General features: G+C 45.3%; 1 protein-coding gene across 10 annotated transcripts in view; it reads left to right on the forward strand.

Moving 5' to 3' along the window:
* Positions 1–9,889, forward strand: part of ENOX2 (ecto-NOX disulfide-thiol exchanger 2) — a 130,938-nt gene extending 121,049 nt beyond the window's left edge. For all 10 annotated transcript variants that reach the window (XM_037908171.2, XM_043522022.1, XM_043522020.1 and 7 more), the window contains 3 exons: positions 46–154; positions 3,464–3,549; positions 8,456–9,889. In XM_037908171.2, the coding sequence (XP_037764099.1) occupies positions 46–154; positions 3,464–3,549; positions 8,456–8,587 (327 nt within the window). In that variant the 3' untranslated portion in view covers positions 8,588–9,889. The remainder of the gene's footprint in view (positions 1–45; positions 155–3,463; positions 3,550–8,455) is intronic.
* Positions 9,890–14,621: the final 4,732 nt, after the last annotated feature.

Below are 14,621 nucleotides of genomic sequence, written 5' to 3' on the forward strand. Positions count from 1 at the left end.
GTGCTGTATTGTGCGGGTATGGAGTGGATGGTGTTGTTTTTGCAGGAGAGCAGTACTTACAGGATCTGTGCATCTAGCCAGGAGAAGGAATGCCCACTTGAGAGGACTCTGAGCTGTAGCCCTGTCAAATCTGAACGAGAAGCTTTATTAGTAGGTAAGACTCATGGTACAGTATGTCTGCTAATGGTAAGACTGTTGTAATGCTGCCATCCATGCTACATAGATTCAGACTCCATGAGAGATGCTCTCAGGAGGTATTGTAAATGCAGCTCTTCCAGTCTCAGTGTATGTGCTTCTTTCCTCAGTTTCATGGACTGGGGTGAAATAGCAGGCCAGGGGTGAAATGCTGGTCCCACTGAAGTCCATGGCAAAGCTCCCACTGACTTAATTGGGGCCAGGATTTCACCCTTTGTGCATTGCTGACGTAGAGGTCTCATATCATGTACCTAGATCTGTTCTTGTCACACAATGACACACACTGTACACTTGATGGTGACTTTCATCTGATATATTGATATGTTATGCACCTTTAATCCCCTTGCCTGCACTCTCCCTGCTGGGCTTTTATCACTTTACCACGTGCTAAAGTACAATTGCTTTGTCACAGGTCAAGCTAGGGCCAGCATCATTCCTCTGAATCCTCATCTAGACAAGGCCACATCTGCCTCCCTGGGACATATTTTCACATTTCAAACCTCTGAGCAGTTTCAAACACTCTCCATTTTTTTAAACAACCTGCTACTAAAAAGTTTCCTCCTTTCTCTCCAATTGACAGTGCTCTGAAGTACAGGATAGACGATATAAAGTCCTCGACCCAGGACCATGTTTAAGGTCCAAAATCTCATGGACCATAAGTGCTCCTCCATCATAGCAGCTGCTAAATCATGACCCACTAAACTGTTCTAGACTGTGAATTATGTTGTTAAACTACACTTGGCTTCATGCATGTCTGCAGCCTAGCACTTCCTGCTGTGAAGAACCATTAGCCTGTTCTCAGAGAAAATTGCCCACATTAGAATTGGGACACCAGGAAACATATAATGAACTTAGGTCGATAATGTGATCCCTTCCTTCTCTGCATTTGCTCTATTCACACAATAAGGTCTTAAAAAGTACTGCAGGAAAACTGAGCTCCTTGCCATGCTGATCCAGTGCTTTACTAGCTAACGCATCTGGGATGCATAATCATTGAGATTAACAACTCTTCATTTGAGGAAGGAAATCCACCACCACCACTTCAGAAGCATGCTAAAATTCAGCCAGCTGACTACTCTCCAGCTACCACCCAGCGTCACCCATGCTGGACTAACTAACTAACTAAGAAGTTCACCCAGGGTCAGTTGCATGACAGCCAATATCCTAGACCCCTACCAACAGTCTTCAGTCCAGTTCATGGAACAAAGACCATGCAGTGAGATGTTGTTCTCTTGACAATGAACAAGGGCCACACAGCCAGACACTCAGATAATATGACCAGAAGAGCCTTAAAGTTTTAGACAGAGCAGAACTGACTCACTTACACGATCTGATTCTTGGATCCCCTGGTGCAAAGGGGCTGGAAACTCAGCAGATCTGGCCAGCTGGAAATTCACCTGGTGTAGAGGGAGTCCCCACGTGGTATATTCCAGTGTACTTAGGTGTATTCCTGTGTTGCGCTCCAGCTCTCACAGTGCTGCCATGGTATAGGGGCAATGGCCGGCTTGCCTCTGTGCCAGTTATTCCCAACTGCCCAAATGATCTGCTGGGGACGTAGCCAGCCAGGTATAAGGAAGAATATCTGTAGGGACTGATTCTGCCTTTGGCCAGACCCGGACCCAGCGGGGAGTAATTGTGATGTAAAACCTGTTTTGCTACCCATCATCCTGTGCTAAGCAGAGCTCAGTCTGCCTCCAGAATCCAGCCCTTAGATTGTATCAAGCTCAATGTTATTGGCTAATTTTAAAGGGTATTAATTTGTTAATTTCTGTTGTATTGATACTATTAATCATAACCCTGGCTTTGTCATGATTATTGCTGACAAATATTTTGATCATCAGATCAATTTGTCATCTCAGGGTAGCTCCAGAATTGAAGCTTCCATTTAAAAGATCTGCTTCTAGACCTTATGGCAAAGAGGAACCCTTGATTACACTCATTTTTTTTCTTCCAATATTAAATGAGATTGGTCCCAAGACCAATCCGTAACCTCCTTCCCATCTGATAATTCACCTTTCAGCACAGCCCAATTGCTTTTTCCCCTTTAGTCAATTCCTTATACACCTTACAATACTTGCACTAATCCCCATTTTCTCTATTAATAATTTCCCATGTGGTAGCATGTCAAATGCTTTACTGAAGTCCAAATATATTATTTTTACTGCATTTCCCTTATCTAAAAAGTCAGTTCTTTTCTCAAAGAAGGAAATCAGGTTAGTCACCCCCTTTTCTGTTTACCTCGTTAATTTAATTATTCTCTTTCACAATTTGTTCCAAAGTCTTGCATGCTACTGAGGATAAGGACATAAGAATGGCCATTCTGGGTCAGACCAATGTCCATCTAGCCCAGTGGCCAATGCCAGATGAAAGCTGAGATTTTGGAGCATCTGATATGGTGGTTTTGTAATTTTTCATGTCCAGCAGTTTTTGTTGGTATTTTTACATTGTTATCACTCGTTTTAGAAATACTGAGTTTAGACATAATGATGCTGAGTCTTTCAAGTCCCCCTGTGTCTGAGACGTTCCCCGCATGCTCCTCAGGAATAAATCCCACCCTCCAAATCCTAATTCCCTCTGAGCTGCCTCCTCCTTGCAAATCAGTGAAAGTCAATTATTGCAGAAGATTTCCAAACTGCTTTCCTAGGGGGCAATCCCAAAGAGTTGAAGGCTGGGCTGTAGAGGACAATGTGTCTCTGGGTGGGAGACAGAATCCTAGAGCTTGGGTGTCATGGGTTTGGACTTGTTTTGCTTCTGGTGCTGTGGGCACTGCCTCAGGGATATGCTGGCGGCCTGTCTACTTCATCTACCTGCTGCCTGCTTGCTCTATTGATGGTCAGGTGGTTTCTGTTCCTGTCGGCCACAGCCAGACCTGCCTTCATTTGGTTCATCAAAATGTTTGGGAACTAATTTGCATAACTGCCACTACGTCCCTCCTCTCTGTCTCCCACCCTTCTCCCCCTTTTTCTCCTTCCACCTCTTTGAGTGTCTGTCCTCCTCATGTTGATGCAGACCCCTTGCTACACTTTATAGTGCTTCACGTTGCCCATTGCAGGAGCTTCTCAATCACTTTGAGAGTTGTCTGTATGGGACTGAGGGATATTGCTGTCTGAGTTGCTGCTCAGAGAAATGCTTTGCTCCACATTACATTGCAGCACACAGGCCAGGATCCAGTACAGTGCGTGCAGAGAAAAGCGCTGCATGCAGACCATGCAATGTTGGTACTCTCAGGTGAATCACAAGAATGACCCCTGTCATGTTATTTCAATAGGTATAATTTCAACATTTCTTCATGTTCACCCATTTGGAGCAAGCATAGAGTACATCTGTTCCTACTTACAGCGACTCGACGCCAAGGTAGGTGTGCTGGGGTCTCTGTCTCTCTGGGCAGACTCAGATGGGGAGGAGGGTCACTCTCTATCTAGGCAGGCCTGACCCGGGAGGGTGGTTGTCTTTCTGTGTGGTTGGGCAGGGGTCTCTTACTCTTGCTTCCCAGAATCCAGGCCACCATCTGTTTACACCCCGTTCTAGCTGGTTGCTGGCAGCTTCAGCTGCCACTTCTTCCCCATCTCCAAGGACCAGCCCTGGGTGAGAGAAACTGGCCAGAATCTCCATCCCTTCCACTCCACTCCCAGCAGATCTGACCAGGACCAGCTGGGGACTCCCCATACCTTCTCCACCTTCTCACTGGAGAGACCAGGACATCTTCCCCCTTCCCCTCAAAATAGAGAGACCAAGACTGGCCAGGGACTCTCCCCCATCTCTTCTCACTGGAGAGACTGGGAATGGCTGGGACCTCTGCACCCCTCCTACCTGAAAGACCCCTCAGACCTGGCTCCTGGCTTCCCAGAACCCCAGGTCACCATCTCCTCGCACTGCCTCCTCCACCTGTTCCACTTCTGGGCTCACTCCAGAAGGTGAGATAGCAGTTTGGCGAGGACACTCATGTGAATTTGTAGTAGCATTTTGGGCTTGGTGAGGGGAGCCCACACTTGTTGAACACCTGTCCCTGCCCTAAAGACCTAGCAATCTAGGTTACAACAGAGCAGAATGATAGATGGAACAAACAAATGGAGGGGGAGAAAGGTGATGAAAATAAGAGCTAAACAAGCAAGTTGTAGCACAAGGAGCATGAATCATTTGTTCTGGCTTCTGTTTCATGCAGTATCTCTTAGCCAGTTTCTGATGATGTCTGGCAATTTTTGTCTCTCACTCCATGTCTTGGTTGGCTTAATAGCCTTAATAATGAGGGACTTTGCCAATGGCTTTTGAAGGTCTAAGTGAATTATGTCTTCCTATTCTTCTCTATGCACTATTCTATTGACTTGCCTTTATGGTCTGTCCCTGGTGTACAGTATCATGTTCATTAAGGTTGTTTTCTAACTTAATTAATTTGAAGATAATTTTAATTTTTAATTTGCAGATAATTTTCCTGACTGGGAAGTATAGCTCATTCTTCTGTATTTCTCCAGGATCACTCTGATGCCTTTTCTAATGATGTATAAAGTATTCACTCCCCTCTAGTTCACCAGTGTAGTATCCCTTTACAGGACAGATTATGTATTTTTGATAGCAACATAATCACTTAATTCTTAATTTTCCTCAGCTCCCTTGAGAAATGCCCTCTTGTTCTTTTGTCTCATTACCATTTATTCCAGCTTTTTCTGTTTGGACATCTCAATCTCTAAGAGAGCCTCACCTTAATTACTTTGGAACAGGTATCTTCACATTATTCTCTGTGGCAAAGACTGAGGCACAGAAGTCATTTAGCTTCTCTGCAACTTCCTTATTCTCCTTGTTGTTCCCTTAATTTCCTCGTGGACCTGCTGATTCTCTTCCAGGTTTTCTGCTGCTGATTTACTGAAAGAAGTTCTTGCTATTTGTTTTTATATCTTAGGCTGTTTGCTTTTCAAATTCCATCTTGGCCTTCTCATTTCCCGCTTGTTTGTGCTTTCCTCTTAGCGATGGTGGAGCTGGATACCAGCCTGGCCTGGCAGGGATGATGATTTTCTGTCCAGGCAGACAGAGGTGGATGGGAGGAGGGGAGGTTTGGAGTATCTCTCAGCCACTGAGGGGTTGGCGATGGGCTTCCCTCTGGGTAGGTAGGTCTGACCTCGTGCGTGGAGTGGGGTGACTGTATTCTGGCCCTGCTGTGTTGGTGGTGATAGCAGGGTGTGTGAGAGCGTCTCTCTTGATAGGCCCTGTGTGTCAGGTGCTGCCTCTTGGTAGTCAGGCCTAGTGGTTGGAGTGGAGGTTGAAGCTGGATGTAGGGTTGGGACGGGGCCAAGGGTAGCGTTGGAATCGAGATCTGGGGACAGACGGAGGTCAGAACTGAGATCAGAGTCTGTAGACAAGCCACGTAGCTGGAGTCCAGGTGCAAGCCTGGGGTTGAAACTGCGTGGTCAGAGTCCAGGGACAAGCCAAGTCAGTACCACAGCCGGCATCCAGACACAGGCCAAAGGTCGAAGCCAGGTAGTCAGAGTCCAAGCATCTGGGGAGGGTCGGGAAGCAGAGGCAAGGCTGGAGGGGGGCGGTAACAGGGCTGGAGCAAGGTCAGAGCAAGGCAAGGACAAGACTGGAACAGGGCTCGGGCAGGGCCAGGGCAGGAACAGAAACAGGATAAAGAGCAGGCTGGGAGTCTCTAGAGTCTGTTCTCCTGCCGCCTCACAGTGTGGTTCCTGGCTTGGTAGGGCTGTTGCACAGACTGATCTGCAGCTCTGATAGGGTTGGGGAAATAGCTGAGCCGGGGTTATCTGACCTAGACTTGGCTCAGGGATAGGTTGCTGTCATATGCAGTCTCTGTTGGAAGGGTAAGTCAGTGCAGCTGAGTGGTGACTTACCTCGTCTCCCTTGGACAGGCACATGTTGAGCACTGTGGAGTTACACTGCAGCTTGCTGCTCAGTAAGTGTTTGCGTAGACATGCCCTGATGCCCACCTCCTGGATGTCGTCCAAATTATGGTAAAGTCACATCGAGCCCAGGGAGGTAACCGCCCAAGCTCTGTAACTTTTACAAGATGATGCTGTCACAGATCCACAGGGCCTGGTCTATGTTCCAGCTAATAACCAACCAGACCTTTGGGAGTGACCCCTCTTGTGGTGTCAGTGCTCTCCATGAGAATATGCAGCCGCAGCAGGCAGCCTTCTCAAAACAAGGCGACAGTATATTAGGCACCTGGCTACAGAATCTGAAAGTCCTTAGGTTAGCAAAGAGAAACAAAAGTTAAGACAGAGTTCAGCCTGGCCAATGCCAGGCCAGAGCTCCCTGGAGCCATGCTGCCACTGAAGCCATCTTGATTTCCTCTCTCTGTCTCTGTGCCTTTGTCACCCTGTCCCAGGTGAGTGTGTGATTCTCTGCAAAGGCGAACTCTGAGCCCAGCCACTTTACACTTTTCCCGTTTGTTCTCCAAGAGGTGAGGGGAAAATCACCTTCCTCTTGGTTGTTGGTTGGTAGATGTGAACAGGGTAGCCATTGGGATTCCCGTTGTTTTTCCGGACCATCCCTTGATATGGGTCAGTTTCAGCCAGTCCTTTAACGACGAATTCATACAACACCAGACAGTTATATGACACAAACAGCAAGCTCCAAGAGCATCCTTTAACCCTTTACATTCCAGGCATAGCAATGCAAAACACAGAGAGAAACTGAAGCATGCATAGGAGTCATAAAAATATCACCAAAGTTCCCACTTCATCACACATAGACACATGCTAAATCTCACAAAGAAATCTTTCAATCAGCGTAGCCAATCCAAGTGCCTCCTTCACACCAGTGTCCCTTAAACTTTTCAGCTTGGCAGGCACTAATTCAAAACATTTTCATAACCCCTTTACATTTATTGTTTTCATAGTAAGAATATAAAAGCCTCTGTAATGTGTGTTTGGGAGGTTGATAGAGAATATTCAACCTTGAAGGGAAAGGGAGTGGGGGAGCCAGATTTTCTTTGCTTTAGATTGTAATACAGTATCTAATGTCTCATGTGCCCCTGATTGCCTTTCTGTGACCCTCCTGGGATGCCATAACCCTCTGGTTGAGACGCACTGCTTCACAGGAAAGGCCATAGAGCCTAGCTCACGAGTGCCATCAACCAAACCAACAGAGACAGGTGAAGTGATATTTTCAAGGCCACACAGGTCAGCGGCAGAGCTAGGACCAGAACTCCTAATATATCACTCCATAAGAAGATAGCTGGAGAATGAATCCTGAGCTACAGTTCTCCCAGCCCTGAAATGTGCTATTCTGTGCTAACCTAAGGGCTTCCCAGTGCTGCATTCCAGTTGACTAATAAACCCTACTCTTGTTTTGAAGAGGCTGCAAATACTTACTGAGGTGCATGGATCTCTGTAGAGTGTAAAAGTCTCTGAACAGGAGTCTTTCTCAGTTGAACTTACTGGGCAGAACTCATGGTGTGAAACAGCAGTGCTGGAGCCCAGAAGCTCAGTCTCGGAGATGTTGAAGCTGTGTGCCCTGCTCTTAAGGAAGGGTGGGACCCTTTGGGGGTCTGCATACTGAAGGGGTTCCTCCAGGGTCTGTTTAAAAGCTGGGACATAGAACAAGTCCTGTGGATCCATGACAGAGAGCAGCAATATGTGTTTCAACCTCTGGATTTTCCAAAGACTGATATTTGTAACATAAAAATAAAATTTTGTGGGGGACAAAGCAGAAACTAGCAGGTGGCCTTTCCTGTTCATCCAAGTATAACAGAAAAGCAACAAATAAAGTAGGGTTTGATTTGCAGTTCCCCTTTGAAGGGACTGTCTGTGCTGTGATTGTTTAGTGTCTCTCTAGAACTCCATTTGATGGTTAAGTGGTTACCCAACTGTCACAGACAAGCATCTCCAGTAGATGCACATCGAGATGTGTCTTGAATATTTTGCATGTCTGTGATTCCTCTCCCCCTTCAGAAGATGTTCTTGAATCCATGGCAACATTAATTTGCATTTTGTTTCTATTTGAATCCATTATTTCAAGTCCCATAATTAAGTAATGAGAATAGGTTTTTTTTCCTCCTCTTTTTAGTATTCCTTATGTCTGCAGCCATCCCTCCTCAAACTGTGATGACAACACATCTTATAACTTAACCAGGAGCAGGCTGGGTCACCATTAGCACTTGTATGGGAGACCTCGGTAAACCCTAAATACTGCAGAAAATGGTGTTTGTGCCTGGGGTCAGCATTTACAAAACTGCAAACATGTAGCTAGAGAGTTGGGATTCTCAAGCCAGAAGTCAATTTTCAGTGAAAGTTTCACTTCTTTCCTACAGATTTGTCCCACTGAAGTGGAAGTTCTGATGAGCAGACTGCAGCACACCTTCAAACAAGAGCTGAGTGGAGTTGGGGCTAGCCTGGAGAAAAGGTGGAAATTTTGTGGCTTTGATGGACTGAAAATGACTTGACTTTTCAGCTTGATTGGCTTTGGACGTTGAAAATAATCACAGAATATGTACCTCAGACAAACCTAGGATGTTACTGTAACCTACATATACAATGGTTTTCATGAATAAATTATAAATACTTTTATGGACTATCCCATGACTGAAATCACAGATGTAAAATAGCACCTAGCAGGAGACTCATGGAAGAAATTCAAATGAATCTTGGGTGCTGTAACATTTTTGTTCAGTTGTCTTCTGTCTTGTACTTAAGTACTGTTCAACATGTTCTATGAACAAAGTCTTTGCTACTGTTTGACTTTTTGATATATTTTAAACCTAGCTAACTAACTAATGTGTTGACAATTTGTATGCGTTTTGTGTCCCCAGTCTCTCTCACCCTGCATGTTTTTGCTGTTAAGAGCAGCCATACACTGTAATTTGGAATAGCAAAAAAGAGACTTTCTGGCTTCTAGCATTAACGGAAGGGGAAAAATCAGTATTTTCTACATTTATATGCTAGAAATTCTGCACATTTTAAAAGAGAAGAGGAGGTTTATATGACTTTGCAAAATGCTTATGAGCCTAAAGGTCACTTACTTTACAAAGCTATTTTCTCTACTGTATCAGATATGAGACTTTTTCAGATTTAAAAGCAAACCTAGATTAAAGCCAGTGTCATGGCAGCAGCACAGTGTGACATGTGTCCACACTGTGCGGAATCATTTTGTAAATAATCTGATTTTAAAGGGGAAGGGTATTTAATTTTCTATACATCTGGGAAACAAGAGTCCTAGTAAATGACTGTATTTTAATAGTGACCTCTCCTTTGGGTTTACCATTGTCTGTCTTTCGTTGCCTTTCTCTTGCTGAACTGTGGAAGAACTGCTGCTGCAAGTGTCATAAACAGCATTTCCCTCCTCCTGAATGTTTCTAAAGAGCAGATCTGTGTATTCATAGCAAACTTGAACTGCTCAAACCATGAACTGGGATTCCTGAGACATGGGGAGATATGAGACCACAACCTCCACTTACAAATAGTGCCTGCCAGACACCACCCCATTGGCATGGTTGTGTATCCCGTATCATTTCCTGTGGAGATGGAGACAACTAATGGAACCGTTCTCTTCAGATCTGCTCTGTGAGATTCAGGCTGCGTTGGCCTGTGGTGCTTTGGGGTGTGGGTCACTCGCTCTCACGAGTCCTGGTGCTTGTGCTGACTAAGCAGAAAGCAGGTGGAAAGCATTTCAGGGAACCCCTTTGTAAATGCCCATGTCACAGCTGTTGAAAGTTGTATTTTTAAAAATAAATCTTTTTTACATCCTAGTTTTGTCTTTGTAAATTTCTTGATTCCTGTTTTACTTATTCCCTACCTAGGAATAATAGAATAATAGAAATGTAGCACTGGAAGGGACCTCAATAGGTTGTCTAGTCCAGTCCCCTGCACTGAGGCAGGACTAAGTATTATCTAGACCATCCCTGACAGATGTTTGTCCAACATGTTCTTAAAAACCTCCAGTGACAGAAATTTCACAACCTCCCCAGATAATTTCTGTCAATGCTTAATTATCCTGATGATTAGGAAGTTTTTCCTAATGTCTAACCCGTGGTTCTCAACCTGCGGCCCACGGGCTTAATGCAGCCCAATTAGGTCACAGCTGCAGCTCAGCTGGGTGCTTAAAAAAAAATCTGGCCCCCAGCTGCCTGGCGCCTTGCACCGGGATCAGACCCCTGGCTGCCCAGCCCCTTGCGCCGGGATCAGGCACCCGGCTGCCCAGCCCCCAGCTCTGGGGTCTGGGTCCCTGCTTCCCGGCCCCCCGTGGCAGGGTCCGGATCCCAGCTGCCCAGCCCCGCTCCTGGGGCTCTGCTCCTGGTCCTGCTCTGTGGAGGGGTCTCTGGGTGGGGGTGCTGGACATAGGGGTCTGGGCATAGGATTTTTTTTTGACGGGGGGGAGCCCTGTCGTTCTCAATCTGCGGCGCACAATGATAAATAGGTTGAGAACCACTGGTCTAACCTAACTTTTCCTTGCTGCAGTTTAAATCTATTATTTCTTTTCCTATCCTTAGTGGATAAGAAGAAAATTTTTTCACTCTCCTCCTTAAAATAATTTTTTACATCCTTGAAGACTGTTATCATGCCCTCCCTCAGTCTTCTCTTCTCCAGACTAAACAAACCCAGTTTTTTCAGTCTTTCCTCATAGGTCATGTTTTCTAGACCTTTAATAATTTTTGTTGCTCTCCTCTGAATTTTCTCCAATATGTCCACATTTTTCCCAAAATGTGGTGCCCCGAACTGGACACAGTACTCCGGTTGAGGCCTTATATGTGCTGAGTAGAGTGGAAGAATTACTTCTTGTGTCTGGTTTACAACACTACTGCTAATACATCCCAGAATGATGTTTGCTTCTTTTGCAACAGTGTTACACTGTTGACTCATATTTAGCTTGGTGTCCACTATGATCCCCAGATCCTTTTCTGCAGTACTTCTTCCTTCCTAGGTAATCATTTCCCACTTTGTATTTATGCAATTGATGATTCCTTCCTAAGGATAGTACTTTGCATTTGTCCTTACTGAATTTCATCCTGTTACTTCAGACCATTTCTCCAGTTTTTCAAGATAATTTTGAATTCTAATCCTGTTCTCCAAAGTGCTTGGTATCATCCACAAATTTTATAAGTGTACTCTCTAAGCCATTATCCAAACCATTTATGAACATATTGAATAGAACTGGCCCTACAACACATCCCTGTGGGACCCCCCTTGATATGCCCTTCCAGCTTGACTGTGAACATTGACAACTACTCTGAATACACTTTTCCAACCAGTTGTGTACCCATTTTACAGTAGGTTAGTGTATATTTCCCTGCTTTGCTTATGAGAAGGTCATGTGAGAGTATCAAAAGCCTTACTAAAGTCGAGATATATCACATCGGCTGCTTCCCCCCTATCCACAAGGCTTGTTGCTCTGGCATAGAATGATATTGGGTTGGTTTGACATGATTTGTTCTTGACAAATCCATGTTGTTTGTTACTTATCTTATTCTAGGTGCTTACAAATTGATTGATTATTTACTCCAGTGTCTTTCCGGGTACTGAAGTTAAGCTGCTGACTGGTGTATAATTCTCTGGGTTGTCCTTATTCCCCTTTATATAGCTAGGTACTATATTTGCTCTTTTCCAGTCTCTAGGATCTTTCCTGTCCTCCATGAGTTCTCAAAGACAATCATTAATAGCTCAGAGATCTCTTCATCCAGACGGAGCAGGCTACAGGATGTCCTGGATCTCAGAGCAGTCTTCGCTGGGATGCATGGCCAGGACTCAGGAGCACCTCCATGCCTGGAACCCAAGTACAAAGCTCCATCACTGATTGGTTTGGTTTCTGTGAACACATGTGTGGCTGATCAGGCTAATTTGAGCTTTGAATGGTTTGTGGCACACTGAACAAGAGCAGCAGACATGCTACTGTTGTGAGATTTATGCTGTTGGTGCTTCTACTCTGCCTCTGCTCATAGACTGTAGCTCCAGTATGGATGGAACTTCACCAGGTAGAACGATCATGAGCGAGATCTTCCCAAAATCTTCTAGGTCAGTGTTGAAATGCCTCAAGGATAACTTGAAGGAGTCTTCGAAATGTTTCTTCTGGCCTCCCTGAGAGCGCTTTCCCTCCTTTAGCTCACCATAAAATATCTTCTTTGGCCGTCACTCATCTGACATTCTGGTGACATGGCCTGTCCATCTCATCTGTGATTTCATCAACAGAGTATGGATGCTTGGAATGTCTGCCATTATGAGAACCTAAGTGTCTGGAACCTTGTGTTGCCATCTGATCCTCATCAGTTTCCTCAGACAGCCCATGTGAAAGTGATTCAGTTTCACAGCATGGCATCTGTACACCATCCAGGTTTCACATGCATAACTGAGAGTTGGTAACACGATGGCTTTATAGACCTTCAATTTTGTTTGTAGACTGATACATCTGCGCTCCCACACATTTGCATGTAGTCTGCCAAAGGCCACACTTGCTTTGGCAATTCTGGTGTTGGTTTCATCATTGTTGTGAACTGCACGTGACAGTGAACTGCCGAGGTAGGTGAACTTGTCCATTGCCTGGAGGGCTTGGCCATTTACTGTGTTAGCAGGCTCTACATAAAACTTTCCTGGTGCAGACTGTCACATCACTTCTATCGTCTTGATGTTGATTGTGAGACCAAAAGTGTCACAAGCTGAAGCTCTTCCTGGAGTTTGCTAACTTTTATAGGAACTTCATCTCCAGGTTTTTATGCCAAATCACCCTACTGACAGCACTGCTTCACAAAAGCACTGCCTTCACCTGGTCTCCAGGGTGAAATGGCAGGAAATAGAACAGTTAGCATTTTAGCAAATACTAGTGGGGGAAGAAAAAGCATGGAGCTTCCTTCACCACCAGACTCCATGTATTTTTCCTCACTGTTTGAATGAACCTTGCTTTGAGGGGTAACCTTCAGAAGAGTCCACTTGAAAGGATCATTGGACTGTAAAAGAAAGGGGCAGAAAATCCCAAGTTTTCTCTTTTTCACCTAAGAAGAAAAAGGCACCAGCACCTTTGGGTCTCTGGGAGAGATCCTGACCGTCTTGCTGGAAGATTGTTGATGAGAAAGGCCATCTTAAGCAAAGCCTTCAACCAAAACTAGATTTATATCAAGATTTAGACTTTGAGATGCGTGTTTTCACTTTTATTTGCTTGTAACCATTTCTAACTTTATCTCTTATACTTGAATTCACTTAAAATACTTTCTTCTTTTGCTAATAAACTTGTTTTATTTTTAATTTAAACTGTTCAGGAGAGGGCTGGACAGTGAAGAACACATGGTTGTAGGACAGTCCGGGACTGGGAGTGTGTTGGGGTCATCCTGTATGTAGTAACCAATGCTGCTGGAAGCCAGAGTGTGGCTGGTGTGTTGCTGGCAAGCTGCTTGGATCAGAGCTGTTGGATCAGGGCTGCAGCTACACACAGACATTCAGGGTGTGACCTGCATGCTGGTAGGCTGGTTGTGAGCAGTGCAAGTTGGGAGATAGAGGAGCAAAGCATTGTGAGGCACCCAGGGTTACAAAGCATATGGTGACACAACCCCTCACTGGTCTGGATTGCACCCCAGAATGTGACACCCACAAACTGATGGTCAGTCTGAATGAGTGAATCAAGTGTTAGATTTGGGGGGAGGGATAGCTCAGTGGTTTGAGCGTTGGCCTGCTAAACCCAGGGTTGTGAGTTCAATCCTTGAGGGGGCCATTTAGGGATCTGGGGTAAAAATTGGGGATTGGTCCTGCTTTGAGCAGGGGGTTGGGCTAGATGATCTTGTGAGGTCCCTTCCAACCCTGATATTCTATGATTCTATAACAACACTTGTGCTACTTCAAGAATTTCCACCCGGACAACTGGTTGAGCCTCCTACCCCAAGCAGAGTTTGCTTACAACAACACTGGCCACATCCTCACTGGGTAGAATCCGTTCTATGCAATCTGTGGCTTCCACCCCCATCTGTATCCAGCCATATCCATCCACTCCACCAATCCCATGGCTGCTGACTCAGTGCTCTGGATTCATGAGTTCCAAGAAGAGCTCAAGGCACAGGTGGAAAAGAAAGATTCCAAGCGGTATACTGACTGCCAGTGCAAGGAAGGACCGGCATTCGCTGTCAGGCAAAAAGTGGCTCTCAGCCCAAAACTTCCACACCAACCAGCTGTATTATAAAATGGATTACCATATTCCATCAGCTAGGTAATCAACTCAACGCCCGTGAGGCTTAAGTCACCCTGATCCCTCAAATTACAGCTAGAGTTTCACATGTCCTTGCTAAAACCCTACTGTCAAGGCTGATTCCTCACTCTGGCACTTCAAGTGCAGAAGGTGGGGTCCACAAGGATTTTAAAAATTAATACTGGCCACTCCTGGCTGGTATTAAACTCCCAAGGTCATAGCTTCTCTCTGACCTTGGATGGGTAGATGCTGCCACCACCCAAGTGCAAGCCCCCCGCCCCCCTTTTAGAGAACCCAGAAAGGCATACTTGGGGAATTTC

This window comes from Chelonia mydas, chromosome 9, assembly GCF_015237465.2.
Source record: "Chelonia mydas isolate rCheMyd1 chromosome 9, rCheMyd1.pri.v2, whole genome shotgun sequence".
NCBI classification, from domain to species: Eukaryota; Metazoa; Chordata; order Testudines; family Cheloniidae; genus Chelonia; species Chelonia mydas.